Source organism: Beta vulgaris, chromosome 2, assembly GCF_026745355.1.
Source record: "Beta vulgaris subsp. vulgaris cultivar EL10 chromosome 2, EL10.2, whole genome shotgun sequence".
Lineage (NCBI taxonomy): Eukaryota > Viridiplantae > Streptophyta > Magnoliopsida > Caryophyllales > Amaranthaceae > Beta > Beta vulgaris.
The window spans coordinates 54,256,339-54,274,717 of NC_079203.1; the positions used below are offsets into that span (position 1 = coordinate 54,256,339).

General features: G+C 32.6%; 1 protein-coding gene across 1 annotated transcript; it reads right to left on the bottom strand.

The window, feature by feature from the left end:
• Positions 1–310: 310 nt before the first annotated feature.
• LOC104904514 (LOB domain-containing protein 33) lies at positions 311–2,567 on the bottom strand. The gene is made up of 2 exons (XM_010692786.4): positions 2,198–2,567; positions 311–992 (listed from the first exon to the last, which is right to left on the bottom strand). Exons 1-2 carry the CDS (start codon positions 2,474–2,476, stop codon positions 531–533), a joined length of 741 nt encoding a protein of 246 aa, XP_010691088.1. The 5' UTR covers positions 2,477–2,567; the 3' UTR covers positions 311–530.
• Between the last annotated feature and the right edge of the window lie 15,812 nt (positions 2,568–18,379).

The window sequence follows — 18,379 nt, forward strand, 5'->3', positions numbered from 1 at the left end:
TAAATGGAATTGGAGATTATAAAAACCGATCTTGCCTTTTTTTCATTCCACAATTTACGCTAATCATCAATAATTACCTCAAATCACCCATAATTAAGGCATATAATTTCCGAAATCTTTTAAATTTCGGATTCACCCAAGGCCAATCCTACGTGGATACCCTATATGATAATTTTACATTGCTTGTGCTCTAGAATTGCTCGGTGAACATGAGCTTGCCACGTAGGATTTAGAATTTTGCTTTAGATAATAATATAGATGAGAACAATCAGCTAAACTCTTTAAGAAGCCAAACAATTGCAGGACAGACTACAATAGAAGATTATACCTTACCATATTTGTGCTTCCTGCTATGTACATACATTATTTGTACAACAATGCATCTAACAAAATTTGCACCAAGGATACTAAGGATATGCACTAATAAAATACAACTACAAAAGTGGAAAAGTAAATAAAAGAAGAAATCTTCTACTATATATGCAAACATACTTGTACATCTAGCATATTCTCTCTTTTATATGCCTAAGCTAGTAACTAGCATATTGAGGTAACCAGCCAAAAAGAGAAGAATTATCAAAAAAAGTTTCTTGGTTTAGTAACCCTTCCATAAGACATTCTTGGGGTCCACTTCCAGTAAAAAGATTTTGTCCTTCCCATTCACATAAAGATAATAATGGTAAATCCATCATATGATTGCTCATCAAGCTGATCATTTGATTGCTGCTGCATGATCCATTTTCTACATGATCATGTGTCGGTAGTATTACTGGTTCCACTTGGTAATTTGTACTATTACACCAATATTCTGGTAGATTATTGATTATTTCATCTTCTTGTGAAGAAATTAAGGGTAATAATGAATCATAGATTATAAGATTATTGCTGTTAGTTTCTTGAGAACCTTCACAATCACTACTAGCAACCCCAATGCTCAAATTATTGGCTATATTGTTGCCAAGAACTTCTATTTCTTCTTGTAAATTTGCTACCTGCGTGTCATTGTCAAAGGAGACGTGTTATCGTGAAGATTCAAAACCACAATATTTACGAGTACAATTTTGTGTTTACATGCATATACATGACCAGTTTAAGCTAAAATGGGTTTATTTTGAGCCTTAGCGTATATTGCAACACTATATAGATTTCAGCTAATTTAACTCACATAATACGTGATCAGTTTAAAATTTGATTTCGAACCTCCCTAACAAATTTCTCAGGAAATTTAACTAGTTGATATCCAAAAGGACTTCTTATATATATTAAAATTAAAGCAATCAAATAACAGCATGATACTTGAAGAAGCACATACTAAGTATATACTTCCTCCGTTTTATAATAAGTGAAACACTTCTCTCTTTTATGTGAAAGTTTTTTTAAAAAAGTGTTTCACTTATTATGAAACGGAAGAAGTATATGAATATGATTTCATTGTCTTGTCCTAGGGCTTAGTGGTACCGCGCGCTTTGATTAATAGGTGTGATTTGTTAACAACATTGTATGTACGATGGTTTTTAGACACAAAGAAAACCACTAACTCTGTTGAGGATAATATATAAATGATTCTTCAAATGATGGTTTTCATACGATAATTTAAGTCTTTATGATTTATTTATATTATCAGCTTTCTTTTTATGTCTCATACGAGGCAAAAGAGGCAAGTATGAGTAATGATAAAAAGGGTCATGAGAAAATCTACATGGTGTAATCTAATGGATCGAACTAGATCATCGATCTCTAATGACTAGACTGTCATAATCTTGCCAAATTAAGAGGGGGAAGAGAGGAAATCCGATTTTCGCTCTTTAACATGCCTTCCGTTTTTAACCTAATGATCAAAATAACTTCAGGACTCGTTTGGTTACAGTTGGAACTTAATTTTCATGGGTACTCTTATTTCATGGGAAGTAAATTCTCTTGTCTATAGAAAGTGACTTGGGTGTTTGGTTGAGCATAAGAATGTGTAATTGACACAAGAATTCTATTTCCCATGTATTTCCTGATTCCTGCATACCAAACAACTACCCTATTTTGTACTTCCTAAAAAATCCAAATTCCAGTGAAATTTGAGGTGAACAAAACGACCTCTAAGAGATCGCCATCAATTAACTTATTCAGGATGACAAATTAATGATTGTAGTTCTTACAATATAATGCATTGGTTGGTGGGGTTTTGGAAGGTTGAAAGAAAGCAAACCTCTTGTTGAAGGGCATAGATATAGCCAACACAACCATAAACAGGATCTCTCATACGAGCAATAGCTTCAAAAGAAATGGTTAAGGCAGCTTCACCCCTAAATTGTTCAGGGAGATGAAAAAGCAACCTTGAAACATTACTTGCACCGAACACTTTGTGAACCGCAGCAAAATGAGCAACTGCCTCATCATAGCTAAAATAAGGTGCAAATACACATTCACTTGTACATTTCCTCCTTAGAAATTTGCATGCTCCACATGATGTACTCACTCCTGTCATTTTCCCTACACAATTTTTTTACTTAGATTATTTTTCTCAACAACTTTTTTTTGTTTCGGTTGATTCCCTCTTGATGGTCCAAATCTTAGAAAATTAGTTCACCTCAATTGGTAAATTTAGGCAAGCAAAGATTGCCTTTTTATAGTGATCATTTATGGATAATTAATAATTAATTAAGGGGTAATAAATCCTTTATTTTAAAAGGATATCCTCTTTTAGGTCTCCTTTATGGGGTACATAAGTATTATTCTTTTGATGGTAGCATTTAAGAAATTTTCTATGTTAAAAAACCCTAATTTAATCTTGCACTACTTGCTCAATTTGGTAGGTTTACTTAGTTAATGTATAAAATCCGTTTAGAAATTAAAGCACCACTAGAATATGTTTTAGTGTGTTGCTTTAATGGAATTAAGTTGTGTAATCATCATTATGATTGGCTCAATGGTTTTGACAGTTGGCATAAACCAATTGTACATATATTAATATAAGATTATTAGTTAGACAATGTTATTCATTTCCTTATCTTGTTTATAACTGGTTAACTAGTTATTAGGCCCGGGTTATGTCTCCGGTAAGGAAAAAAATTATTTATTAATATAATACTTTATGATAATAACACTAAATGCAACTTAGCCTAGTGGTTAAAACTTTAGTATATGTACTTGAGGTCTCGAGATCAAACCATATACTATGCAATTTCTTAATTTTTTTATTGTACATAGATTACATGAACTAAAACTTCCTAGAGAGAGCGTCACGTGACACGGTTTCTTGTTTTCGCACGCCTTTTACTATATTTGTATAGATACAACAATATAATCTTAAACTCACCTTGAATTTGTAATACGCTATTACGTCAACCCGTTAAAAAGCAAAGATAATTGATGAATTTACGTCACAAAACTCTATTATTGTATTGTAATACCTCGAATTTTTTAACACCTTATCATTTGAGGTATCTAAAATATTTTACGTAATTGACTTCAAACACAGATTACCTTTTTACATTCAAATACTACATATTAATTAATGCAAATACTTTTTTCTTTTTGGTTCACCCTTCTCATATTCACATCATTATCTACAGGATTTTCCTTGAAAATGTGCCTTTGGGTGTGCAATACAAATAACTTAGTTTGATTTTTGGGGACACATTTAATAAGAGTTCATAGATTCTTATAATATATAAGTATCATAAAATATTGGCCCCCAGATTAGGAGGTTAGCCTAAGTTTGTTCTCCTTATTAAAAAAAAAAGTATCAAAATATTTCGAGTAAGTCTTACTAGATTATTAATCTTAAAGTAGAATTTCCATCTAGAAGTGTTTGACAATTCTTACTAATATATACTCCCTCCATTTCATTTTAATATACACACTTACACTTTTCACGCATGCCAATGCAAAACTTTGAGGACATATATCTTTAGTTTTTCATTTGTAAAAATTATAGAAATTACATATTAATAAAATACTTGTTATGATGAATCTAACAAGATCTCTGTAATACTCCGTATTTTTTAGTAAGTTAATATTTATATTTTTAGAAAAGTTTTAGTTTGGAGAAAGGTTTTATTTACTAAAAAGGCTTATTGTTTATTAAAAAGGCTTTTATAAAAGATTTTGAGTATTTACAATAAATTTTAGCCCAAATAGATATTTGGGCCTAAGTTTACTAGTTTTAAAATCCAAGTACTTTGATAACAAAAATTTTAAAGGTATTTTAAAGAAAATCCAAAAAGGTTTGAAAAAAAAAAGGAAAAAGATTTTAATGAAAAAAAATAAAAAAAATAAAATTAAAAAAAAAATTTGTAAACTTCCGCAGCTAACGCCAGGAAGCTATCAAAAGTGAGTTACTTTTGTTGTTTTATCTTTTGGGTTAATTTGTTAATTGGTTTATTTTATCTTTTGGTTAATTAGCATCTAGACTATTTATCTTTGGAATATTCCTCTATTCTAGCTATATTATCATAAAAGATAGTTTATCCTACCTAAAGTAATTATCTTTTCTCAAAAATCTATCTTTTAGTTCCTATTCCTATTCTTATCCTATTTACCCAACTAGTATAAATAGGGGTCTCCACCCACCATATTCTTCACACCAAATTTGAGAAATAAATCTCTTTTCTCAAGTTTAAACTCTCTCTCCCTCTTAGCCTACCTTCTCTATTTTTTCTCCCTAGTAGTTATTATTATTAAAGGTGCGTGTATATGTAGATATTTAAATATTCTAGGGCTGTTAAATTTTTATTGATGTACATGTTTTTATTTGTTTAATGCTTTAATATGAACAACATGATTTTTTTATGCACGCATAAGAACTGTTACCACTCTAGCCATCTGACTTCCATGCATCTAAAGTAATTATATTTCAAATTTTTGTATGCCGCATATGAATATTTGCGTCAAAACCTGATTATACATTCTATACTATATACTGACTTCTTTGCATCTAAATTAACTATATAGAGTAGTATGCTGGCTGAGTGGCAGTTGATAAAAAAAAAAATATATGAATGCTCATCATGTTTTAGTAATGCTAAAGATTTACATCTACGTGTAAGACTAGTGATATGGATTAATATCTAGAGATTTGTTAGATATGCTCAGTAAGTTATTGCCTTTTTGTTATATAACCTTAATACTAAAGTTGTAGTTATCATGGTTGATATTGTCGTTATTAAACATGATTTTGTTCCAAGGTTATTTTATAAACAAGTTATTGATATTATGCCTCTATATGGCTAAAGTTTTATAAAAGAATTACTATTCTTATAAAGGAGGATTATTTCTGAAAGATTTTTTTTTAGTTATATGATCTTTTATGATCACATTTATAAAGAGGCCACGGCTTGTTATTTATTAGCAAGAACGGTAGCTATTATAGTATTTACCCATGTACTTTTTGTATAAGTCATGTGGACAAGGTAGTTCCCCTCGTAATAGACTCAGTAAGGAATACTAAACTTGGGGGGTGTGCACACTTTAGGCAAGGTACCTAGGCAAGGAAAAAGGATTTTTATCAAGGTTATATATTTTATATTATATAAGTATTATCAAATATCCAGAAAGATTTTTTGAAATTAAATATTTCAAAAGTTTAATTAGATAAAGTGTTTAATATTCCGCATATACATGTACTCAGTAATTTTTACTGACACGCTTTTGTTTTATTTTGTTTTGTTTTATGGCTTTGTCCCTGTGATGACCCTTTTGGTGAGCAGATTTACAGGTTGATGCATACTTCATATGGGGGAGCTAGTGAGGAATCATAATTAGTCAAGGAGTTGTTATTTTATTGTCTTTATTTCCATTGTTATAAATTGTACAATAAAGTTTATATTTATAAAGAGAAGTTAGTTCAGTTATTCCGCTGCATTAGTTTAAAGTTCAGTTAGTAGTTAGTATTAAAGCCTTTAACGTTATCACGTGGCGGTAATACTCTCAAGTTTCTCAAGGAGTTTTATAATAAAATATCTTTTTCAAAGAGAGAAATTTGGGGGTGTTACAATCTCACATGATTATATTTTCATCCGCGTATAAATCACATATGATAGTCAAAGTGAAATTTGTGAATAGTGTAAAATGTCAAAGTGTGTAGATTAAAATAAAACAGATGGAGTAATATATTAAGGATATATATTAATAGTTTAAGGGTCTGTTCAACTTATTTTGTTTTTTTTTTTTTTTTGTCTTTATATGATCTTATCTTATCTTACTTTTTTCTGAAATGAGTGAAGATAAGTTAACATAACCATCTTATCTTATTGTATATGATATTATCTTATCTTATAAAATCTTATATAAGTTAAAATATATAAGTTAATGTGAGTTGTGACTTGCTGAAGGAGGAAGGCAGCAGCTTGCGCGAGAGAAGAATGGCTCGGCACGAGTGGTGCGCCCGCACCAAATGAAGGTGCGCCCGCACCAAGATGTGGTGCTCCGCACGTCACTACGACAGATTTCAAGAGTGAGGCAGAACACTTTGGTGCTCCCGCACTCGAGGCATGTGCGCCGCACATCAGGCTGGTGCGCCCGCACCAGATGATGGTGCTCCCGCACCTATCGGGGGATGCGAAATTTTTGGGTGTTTTTTTTATCTTACGACTTAGGGCTTGTATCTTAGACTTCATATAAATATGTTTTGTCATATTTAGGGTTTCTTAACCACAAAATACTAGAGAGAGAGAGATTAGAGAAAACACAATAGAGAAGATTAGAGAGAGTCTTTGAGACTCAATTCGAAATCCATTCAATTGAATCTTGCCTATTGTATTTGTAATCGTCTCGTTCATAGTGAAACGATCTTTTTCCCTGCCTTGAGGACGTAGCTATCACATTGATAGTGAACCTCGTTAAATCTGTGTGTCATTTATTCGCTTTCTTGTTTTTCTTGTGTGTGTGCTTGGTTGTTGTGAATTCTTATTGGTTTAATTAAACGCTTCCGTATAACAGTTAAGATAAGTGAAAGAGAACATACTCTAAGTAATACATTAATTGGAGAGTTTTGGAAGTCAAATATGATATTATATGAGAATGGTGCATGCATAATTTATGCAACATCACAGTCATAGATCATCACCTATATATATCCTCAGCAATTATGGACGTACAATTCATGATGCTCTAATAAATTAAGGTCCTTTTTACCTACCTTTGCACACAATCATACTTGAAATCAACCCTTTTTTGTAAAATATTGCCTTGATTGGCTTAAGTTTTAACATAAAGATGGTGTCATGTTATATATGTCTTCATCAAAGATAAACTCAGTGCATGACGGCTATATTTTACATTTTAAACACTATTTTTAGCTAGCAAAACAGGAATATTTAGTCTAATATGCACATTTACTAGGTTTAGAGATTGGTTATATACTTATTTAGATTCATGACTCATCATGTAATTTGTCTATATTTGTGTTCATTATTCTCAATAATTAAGCTCACCAATATTATTTTATACCAAGAATATGTCACTGTCATTTCTGGACAACAAAAGGGAATAAGCATTAAATCTTCACAGTATTTGGCAGCAATTTTGAGTGCTCTACACTATTTGCTCTACTTGTTGCAAGAGTAAAGGCTCAAGAAGTGCTACACAAAGAAATTATATTAAATTATATTTATATCACATTTTCAAATAATGTTCTAAAAAAATAATATATACTTCCTCCGTTTCTAAATAAGTGCAACACTTCTTGTTTTCACGTTTGTCAATGCATTATTTTAACCATTAATATCTTCAATTATCAATAAGTAAAAATTATAAAAGATATTAAAAAAATTCACATTCAGACGAATCTAACAAGATCCCACATGACTATGTTTTTCCTAAAATGTAAATCACCAAAGCTAATTAAAGTTTAAACTGTGAATAGTAAACACTATGCAAATGTTGCACTTATTTAGAAACGGAGGAAGTATATATATATATATATATATATATATATATAAGGCGTTCCTAAGTAAGAAATGGTGCCACATGGCGCTCTCCCTAAAGGTGTTTTACTTTATATATAATTCATGTACAATAAAAAAATTAGAAATTACATAGTATAGGATTTGATTATCCCGTGACCTCAAGTTTATATATTAAAGCTTTAACCGCCACTAGACTGAGTTGTATTTAGTGTTAACATTTTAAAGTACAATATTAATAAAAGAATTTTTTCCTTATCCTGACATAATTCGGACCTAATAACTAGTTTGTAATTATATTAAGTACAAACAAATATTATTTGACTGTTTTTTTTTTTTTTTTTTTTGTAAAGGTAAGAATTTCATTAAAGCTCAAAACTTAAGGCATGTGTCTACGAGGCCGTAGCCCAAATAGACACCCTTAGAAAATTACAAACTAATTTGTACACAAGTAAGTAACCTATAAATTATTATATACAGGCAAAATTTCTTATCTAGCAAGAAGCAAACCACGATTTATCGGTAGCGGAATTGAAGAAATCAATTCCGACATTATAGCTCTAACCCGAATTTTAACTTGCTCTTGAATGACTTTAATTGTAGCTTGAATAACTTTAACTATTTGACTGTTTTCGCTAATCAAATTATGATAAATACATACTTGAAAGTTTGATTAATGGAAAATAATTTATATAATGTTGCCAAGACTTTATCATGCGCTTGAGTTGAGAGTAATTTTTATAAGTTACATACCCTGAAATAAGAAATAAAGACAGCAAAAGGAGACATCTGCCTAATTTACTCCCATAAAAAGTTTTCACTTTCTGTCCTTTCAAAGCTGTTAAAAGCTTAATTTCGATCGATTTTTTTGCTCTCGGTTCAAAGTACTCTTCATCAATTATGAATGCATAGAATCTTGGTAGGAAGAGACGCCATAAATTGGTGGCGGGGTTCTTCTTTTGTGTGTTACTAATTGTTACTTTAATCTAATGATTTCTTGCATTCGAGCTTGTCTTGGCAACCAACCGTTTGAGTCTTTTAGGGGACTCAAACGCGGGTAATTTGGTCATTTTAAGCCTTGGAAATTTCACGCGCGTGTTGTTTGGTACCAATGCTAGGTTAGATTGGTACCATTGTCCGAAAATTTTGATACCAAAGTAAGGTTGCTTGGTACCAATCCTGATAACAATGTGATACCAATACCAGGTTATAATGGTACCATTGTGTAACTTTTTGAGTGTTTGAGTCTTTTTTGGACTCAAACAGTTAGTTACCAAGCCTTTCTCCTTGCATTCTATATACAGAATACTTAGCATTTAACGGTGCATGCATGCATGACATGTAATTTAGGCATGTGGCCGGTGCGCCAGCATAATGATCGTGCCAACATGTAAATGCCATCTAGCATATCTGATAAAGTTTTATAGAAGTGGTAATACTCAAGATTTAGGATCAAATTCCGTCTATATTACTACGCCTACTCGTTTAGAGCATCTCCATTCATGGGGCACCCCATTTCTTCTCTCTCCTCACCTTATTTGTCCACCTCATTTTCCACTACCTCCCCATTTTACCTTACTCAAATTTGAAACACATACCTCCACTCATCTACTTCCCCATTTATCTTCTCTCTCTTATTTCCTACAATTCGACTTGCGTGGACCCGGTTCACACTAAAAATAGTGTGGACCAAGTCCAGGCACGTGACCCGTTATATCACTTTAACATACACTATATCATTTTAACATACACTAAATCACTTTAACACACCCTATATCACTTTAACACACCCTATATCACTTTTAACATACACTATACTTCCTCCGTTCCATAATAAGCGAAACGTTTCTCTAAAAAAGTTCTCACATAAAAGAGAGAAGTGTTTCACTTATTATGGAACAGAGGAAGTATTACTTTAACATACACTATATCATTTTAACACGCACTATATCACTTTAACACACATTATATCACTTTAACATACACTATATCATTGTAACACACACTATATCATTTTAACACACACTATATCACTTTAACACACACTATATCACTTTAACATACACTATATCATTTTAACATACACTATATCATTGTAACATACACTATATCACTTTAACATACATTATATCACTATAACATACACTATATCATTTTAATATACAGTACTATATCGATCATTTTAACATACACTATATCACTGTAACATACACTATACCATTTTAATATACAATATATCATTTTAACATACACTATATCATTTTAACATACACTATATCATATCAATATACACTATCATAAACTCACGTGATATGGATCGAGTGCACACTAATTAGTGTGCACCGGGTTCATATTAGTTTTTTTTATATTTCCTATACTCCACCACCTTTTCTCTCTCCTACTTTCCCATATCCCACCAATATTTTATCTATTGATTATATACTCCATATTTAACATGATTTCTTTGTAATTAAATAAAAAAATCGTAATTATCTTCATTAATTTCATAATTAATCAATAAATAATTGACACACTAATTAAATTCGGTAGTTGCTAATTACGCTATGTAAATTGCTGGAAATTTGAATTTTGGGGGAATTTGAATTTTGTTGGAAATTTGGATTACGTTGGAAATTAGAATTTTGTGGGGAGTTAGAATTTTGTGGGGAATTTGGATTTTGTGGGTGGTTGAGATTAAATTGATAATTTGGGGTTCTTTGAGGCCTATTTCCATAATTAGAATTATTAGGATTCATAATTATGGATAATTTGTTTGAAAGTATTTAAAGAGTAGAGGAATAAAATATATAATTAAGATGAGAAAAATTAGAGAAATTAAAGATTGGAAAAGGTAGAGAAATTTGAATGTATCTAAAATATGGCATAATTGGTCTCTATTTATAGACAATTAAAAAATATGAACGTTGGTATAATTTTTTTTTTTTAATTAGCAGATTTGTTTTAAAATGGCAAAATTATGCAACGGCTATTTTAAAAAATAACCGTTGCTTTTAAAGGGAAAGTTGACATTTGGCAGCCATTGATTGGTGCTGGGCGCGCGCTCAGGCTGGCAGGGGCAGCTGTTCAGTTTTTTTTTTCTCTCTCTGCCGCCACGTGTAAGCGTTTCATTTGTTCTTCATTTGGGCACCTCCCCTAGAACTTCCGCATGCTCATTAAATGGGGAACCAACCCCACTCATGTGGAGCCCCATTTGAGGAGAGAGACTCCATATGGGAAGGGTAGTCTTTTTACCCATTGGAGGTGCTCTTAGTAGCTCATTTCATACCAAAAAATGAATGTGCTAACATATGCAGATATGCTACACATGTTGAGTGTGCGTCTGTGCACAAGCTTAAAAATTCTTTTTTATATTTGCTCAGTCGTTATAAAACAAATGGAAAGTATGGAGCATGCAAGAGGATCGGATTTAGGATATAAAAGAGAGATAGAGAGAAGTGTTTCGTTTACTTTAGAACAAAAAAAGTATATAATGATACATATAAGTGTGAGTTATGAATTTATGATGTTTCCTCTGTTTTTTTTAACTTGCGAGCATTGGAACATGGAGAGGAGAGAGGTAGAGAGAAACAAATAGGACGTCATGTGCTAGGAGAGATAAAGGGATAATATATCCCCAAAAATGCCAATATTGCATCTAATATATTATGTGAAACTTCCTAAGATGAGTACGTTGCAAGTAAAATTTTTGATGTATTATCTTTACTCTATAAGATATGACTTATATCTCTTAAATATTAATAATAAATGGCAATATGCTGGGAATATGAAGGTAAAATAAAAGATATCTTATTTCTAATACAATAATAATTAAACACTTAATGACGATATTCCTAAGATAATAATTCCCTAAAATACTGATATATCCTAAAGGTATTATCATATTATTTCACCTTGATATTTCTAATACAATAATACTAATTTATAAGGGGATAAAAGCGATATGTATTAGTATTCCCATTATCACATAGAAGTATCTCTGCATATGATTTAATATAAAATGACACATGAAATCGTTCCTCTTACTAAATTTGAACATTATACAAAAGAGTTAGTAAAAGATAAATTAAGACGTCAATCTACAAAAGATGGATAGCTATTCAAAACGATAAACTAAGACACTCTTCTTAACAGTACAAAAAGAATATAAAGTATATTATAGGCTATAGCTGTCAAATCTTATCAGTTTATTCCTGAAGTGGTGCTAGACTGCTAGTTAAGCAATGAACCTCAATTGCTGGAAGTTATGCTAGTAGCGCAAGATCGTTTTCATAAGAGACATGTTTAGCTAGCTAGTTGTCGTGTTTATTCTCTAATTGGCAATTTCGGCATCTGCTTATGAAGTGTGAACATTGTTTTTGGCGTCTAAGTCGCAAAAAGTAGGGTAATGCTCTCCAATTAAGTATATCCATCTAACACTTAAATAATTAATAACTGTCTTATTAACTAATTATAGCTGTACGTACAAAAGTTTTCCTCTGAACTTTCTATCTTGTCTACCGTGGTAATAAAACACTCTATAAAAACAATAACTAATTTTTATACTCGGATTATATTCCAATTCTCGAGTAATTATATTTATTTATACTGATATTTTACTTTAAAATGATGATAGTATCAAGTACCACTTGATTTAGTGGTTAAGATTTTACTTCCTCTGTCTCATAATATAGTGCATGTTTCTTTTTTACACTTCAAGACGTAACTTTGACCTTTAATATCTTCAATTTTGTATTAATAAAAAATATATAAAGTTGATATTATGAAAGTACACATTGAGACGAATTTAACAAGGTCAAACATGAGTAGGTTTTTTTTCTTGTATATGAATTAATTATTACATAATATAAAACACACTAACAACGAAAGTATCACGTATGTATAGTACTATTCCTTATTTAGCAATGCCTTTTAACATATTAATATACTACTAGATGTTTGTAATGATCGACTTTTCTTTCTCTTGGTATAGTAGGTAATATATACTTCCCATTTTTACGTCCTATCTTTCCCATTTTTACAAGAACAATAATGAATTTGTGTGCTAAGTGCATAACATGCATGCATGTTGTGCTTCGCTCATGCTCGTGGTTCAAATCTATCTGATCCAACTTATTGTAGTCGATGAACCTGTATTAGATCAAACATATACACTCCTTGCATTAAAGTTCATATTTATCTTTTGTACATATTAATTTATCGTTGGTGTCTTTTTTATCGTGTCTATCATTCTATTAATTATGTGTTTTAAAATTTTTTAAAAAAACGATAGAAGTATATATGTTAACCTATATTTTTAACTAAGTGCAACAGTTTGACTTTTATGTTGCCAACGTACAACTTTAACCATTGACATATCTAATTATATATTTGTAAAAGTTATAAAAAGTTGACATTATAAAGATATTCATTGAAACAAATCCAATATTTTATCTGATGATTTTTTTTATATATATAAATTAGCAAAAAAACACAGTCAAAGTGAGATACGTGAATAGTGTAAAAGTCAAAGTGTCGCACTTTAAAAGAAACAAAGTATATATATAGTTTTTCAGGATTTAGTGAAAATGGATCCTTATGTGAGAACATATATCATATGTGAGAACAAATTTATGTTTAGAATATACGCCAACACTTTTTATAACATATAGTATGCTTTTTAGAACAATAAGGAATTAAGGAGTAGTACTTATTCCAATGCCTTCTAGCTCAGCATATATAGATGATTTTTTTAGTTGTAATTTTTATAACTTTTGGGGACAGTAATAATAAATTGGAATATCTAGATCTCATTTACATTATTGGTCTTGTTTACATGCATTGCATGTGCTTTGTAGCTAACTAAACTTTATGATTTTGTCTTGTAAGAGACCGCCTATTTTTAAATTAAAATTAGATAATGGTAAGCTCAATATTAAAAAAAGAATTACTCCAATAGTGACTAGGTTAATTTCTTTTGGTGACTAATTTAATCCATTTAGTGACTAGATTTACTTTTATATTAAAATTAAACCGTCTCTTTTAATAATTTTTAAAACTTTATTCAGTTTCTAAAAACTAAAAGTTGCCTGTCAAAAAAAAAAAAAAAAAAGGAAAAGTTGCATCTATGGGCCTTAAAGCTCATCATGTTCAGAAACACGATCCGTGATCCGCACCTTAGGAAGATATTTGGGCCGACTGAAGTAACTCAGGCATATTAAAATGGTCAAGAAGTTTCCGAGCTCGGCCCAGCTAATTAGTGGTAACATAATTATGGTTCAAAGTTGTAATTTGCTTGGCAAAGTAGGAACTAAGGATAAAGGAACCACTTTTTCTCAAAAAGAAAGAAACAAAGGGCATAGTACTCAACTAACCAATTAAGTAACTACTCTTTCAAAACAATTTATCCTAAAATGACAGTGGAATTAGAATTTTTAAAAGTTTCAATGATGGTGGAATTGACATTTTCCAACCCGATACTAATTTTTTGATCTTTTTATTTCAATAAGTGCAATAGAAATATACAAAATATAGAAAAAAAAAAGGTTGATTTTAACAACACCCTTTCTTGAACTTCCCTAACAAATCCCTTTCTCAATTTTTCTTTTCCGTAGTTATATTGAAGGTTAAATATAAAGTAGAATTGTAGGTATATATACTTTTGAAAAAATTTAAATTTTCATAATTTCTACTGCTCCCATCATTTCTAACTAATACTACTATATCACAAATCTTTCTCACAAACTTGCCCAATATAACAGGCCTCTTTTCTCATTTTGTAAGTTGAATGTGGAACTTTATTAAGGAAAAAAATAGGATGTGATGTTATAATAACAAAAGGTCATCGGTTTGCCCGAAAGCCATCGGTTTGCATTATGAAAAAAGAAAACCTCGCTCACAAAACTACAGAAGTGGAAGTAAGGATGTGTAAATCAATAAACATTAAAAAAAAAATCTAAAAAATCTATTTAGCATGGAAACTCTCATGAAGATCATGTTTCCCATTTTCAAAACTCGAGAGGACAAAATTTCTTTGAAAGACAAGCGAGTTTCTTGCCTCAATGATATCCAGTCGCAAAATGATATTGTCCCAACTAAAAATCTCTCAGCTAACTCTATAGTCTATGTATGGCTTATTATATATTATATAATATATATATTATATTATTATATATATATATATATATATATATATATATCTTTTGTCGGTAATAAACATAACTACAACAGATTTCTATGCAACAGTAGTTATTTAATCCTAAATTTTGGGTTTCACGAGAAATGAACAAATGGGGTGTTCAAAGGCTTTTTCGAGGCAACACAAATGTGCCAAGCACCCGCGCAATGTTATAAGTCGCATCGGCTTTCCTAGGAATATTTTGGGAGAAAATATGACCAGACCCAGAGAAGTCTAAAAATGTCCCCAAAACAGCCAAAATTGAATATTATAATACACGCTTTCGGACTTTTCCGGGGCCCGAACTCTGAACCCCACAAGATGCCTCCTAGAAACATGGGAGGTCATTGGAAAGGAGTCATGTGTCTTGGAACGAATATGTGGATGTTGTTACGTTCATTTTGAGGCAATTTTGGGTTTCACGAGAAATGAACAAATGGGGTGTTTAGAGGCTTTTCGAGGCAACACAAATGGTGCCAAGCACCCGGGCAACTCTATAAGTCACGTTGACACTCCTAGGAACGTCTCAGGAGAAAATATGACCAGATCCAGAAATGTCCAAAAATGTCCGAAAAACAGTCAAAATTGAAGGTTATGATACATGCTTTCGGAATTTCTCGGGGTCCGAGCTCCGAATGCCGCGGGATGCCTCCTAGGTTCATGGGAGGTCATTAGAAAGGAGTTTTTTTGGCATGGAACGAATATATGGATGCATTTACGTTCATTTCGAGACAATTTTAGGTTTCACGAGAAATGAACAAATGGGTGTTTAGAGGCTTTTCGAGGCAACACAAATGGTGCCAAGCACCCGGACAACGCTACAAGTCATGTCGGCCTTCCTAGAAACGTTTCGGGAGTAAATATGACCAGGCCCGAAAAAGTCCAAAAATGTCCCAAAAACAGCCAAAATTGAAGGTTATAATACACGCTTTCGGACTTTCTCGGGGACCGAGCTCCGAACACCACGGGATGCCTCTTATGCACATTATAGGTCGTTGGAAAGGAGTCATGTGGCTTGGAACGAATATAGTGATGCAGTTTACGTTCATTTCGAGGCAATTTGGGTTTTACGAGAAATGAACAAATGGTGTTTTAGAGGCTTTTCGAGGGAATGCAAATTGTGGCAAGGACCCGCACAACGTTACAATTCATGTAGGCTCTCCTAGGAATATTTCGGGAGAAAATATGAATAGCCCCGTAGAAGTCCAAAAATGTCCCAAAAACAGCCAAAATTAAAGGGTATAAATACATGCTTTTGGACTTTCTCTTGGCCCGAGCTACGAACGTCACGGGATGCCTCCTAGGGCCATGAGAAGTCATTGGAAAGGAGTCGTGTGGCTTGGAATGAATATGTGGATGCCTTTACGTTCATTTCGAGATAATTTTGGGTTTGACGAGAAATGAATAAATGGGGTGTTCACGGGCTTTTTGAAGCAATGCAAATGGTGCTAAGCACCTGCGCAACGTTGCAAGTCACGTCGGCACTCATAGGAAATGTTTCGAGAGAAAATATGATCAGTCCCGGGGAAGTCCGAAAAACAGTCAAAATTGAAGGTTATAATACATGCTTTTGGACTTTCTCGGGGCCCGAGCTCCGAACGCCACGGGATGCCTCATAGGTTCATGGGTGGTCATTGGAAAGGAGTTATGTGGCTTGGAACGAATATATGGATGCGTTTACGCTCATTTCGAGACAATTTTAAGTCTCGCGAGAAATGAACAAATAGGGTGTTTAGAGGTTTTTCAGGGCAAGACAAACGGTGCCAAGCACCCACGCAACGTTACTAGTCAGGTCGGCCTTCCTAGGAACGTTTCGGGAGAAAATATGACCAGACCCGGAGAAATCCAAAATTGTCGCAAAAAATACACGCTTTCGGACTTTCCCAAAGCCTGAGCTCCGAACGCCACGGGATGCCTACTAGGGCCATGGGAGGTCATTAGAAAGGAGTCATGTGGCTTGGAACGAATATATGGATGCCTTTACGTTTATTTCGAGGCAATTCTGGATTTCATGAGAAATGAACATATGGGGTGTGCAGAGGCTTTTCGAGGCAATGCAAATGGTGCCAAGCACAGGCGCAAAGTTACAAGTCACGTCGGCACTCCTAGGAATATTTCGGGATAAAATATGATCAGGCCCGAAGAAGTCCAAAAGTGTTGCAAAAACAACCAAAATTGAACGTTATAATACACGCTTTTGGATTTTATCGGAGTCCGAGCGCCGAACGCCACGGGATTCCTCCAAGGGACATGAGAGGTCATTGGAAAGGAGTCATGTGGTTTGGAACGAATATGCGGATGCTTTTACGTTTATTGCAAGGTAATTTTGGGTTTCACGAGAAATGAACAATTGTGGGTGTTCAGAGGCTTTTCTAGGCAACACAAATGGTGCCAAGCACCCGCGCAACGCGTTGGCTATCTTAGGAACGTTTCGGGAGAAAATGTGACCAGCCCCGTAGAAATCCAAAAATGTCCCAAAAATAGCCAAAATTAAAGGTTATAATACATGCTTTCGGACTATCACAGGATGCCTCCTAGCGACATGGAAGGTCAATGGAAAGGAGCCATGTGGCTTGGAACGAATATGTAGATGTCTTTACATTTATTTCGAGGCAATATGTGGATGCCTTTATTATATTTGTATATTTGAATGGAAATGAAAAAAATGCATATCAAGTTCGGAAATACGATATCAATCTGGGACAATACCCGAGTTCAAATACTAGTTGATTTTAGAAAGTTGATCAACATATTGGATTAGAGGATCAGAACTTGAAAAGAACTTGAGAGGACATATAGGACTCGATGACAAAAGGCTTACATAATGTGACAAGCTTCAGTTGCATTATTTTGAACAAGAGATAAGGATTAAGAGGGTGAAAAAGAGAGGCAGAGAAAGAAAACTACAAGGTTGGTTGTGTTCTAGTATAAAGAAAAATAAAAAAGCAAAACTATCCTCGAACCTCTGACATTCAAGTATTTATATTAGTTACTTGTTCTGTATTTTTTTAGTTTGCTCACTTTGAAACTTAATATTATTTGCAATTAGAGATGATCTTCTAAATTATAATTTACGTATAAAAAATACGAGTTTGTCTTGTAAGAGACCGCCTACTTTTAAATTAAAATTAGGCAATAGTAAGCCCAATATTAAAAAGAGAATTACTCAATAGTGACTAGGATAATCTCTTTCGGTGACTAGTTTAATCCATTTAGTGACTAGGTCTAATTTTATATTAAAACTAGACCGTCTCTTTTAATATATTTTTTAAAAGATATTGTCATGTGGGGTTTTGTTTAATTTGTTTTA

Excerpts from the sequence above, each read along its gene's own strand:
- LOC104904514 (XM_010692786.4), bottom strand. The coding sequence starts at position 2,476 with ATGACAGGAGTGAGTACATCATGTGGAGCATGCAAATTTCTAAGGAGG. Across the intron at positions 993-2,197 it reads TCTATGCCCTTCAACAAGAG|GTAGCAAATTTACAAGAAGA; the intron begins GTTTGCTTTCTT and ends AATGACACGCAG.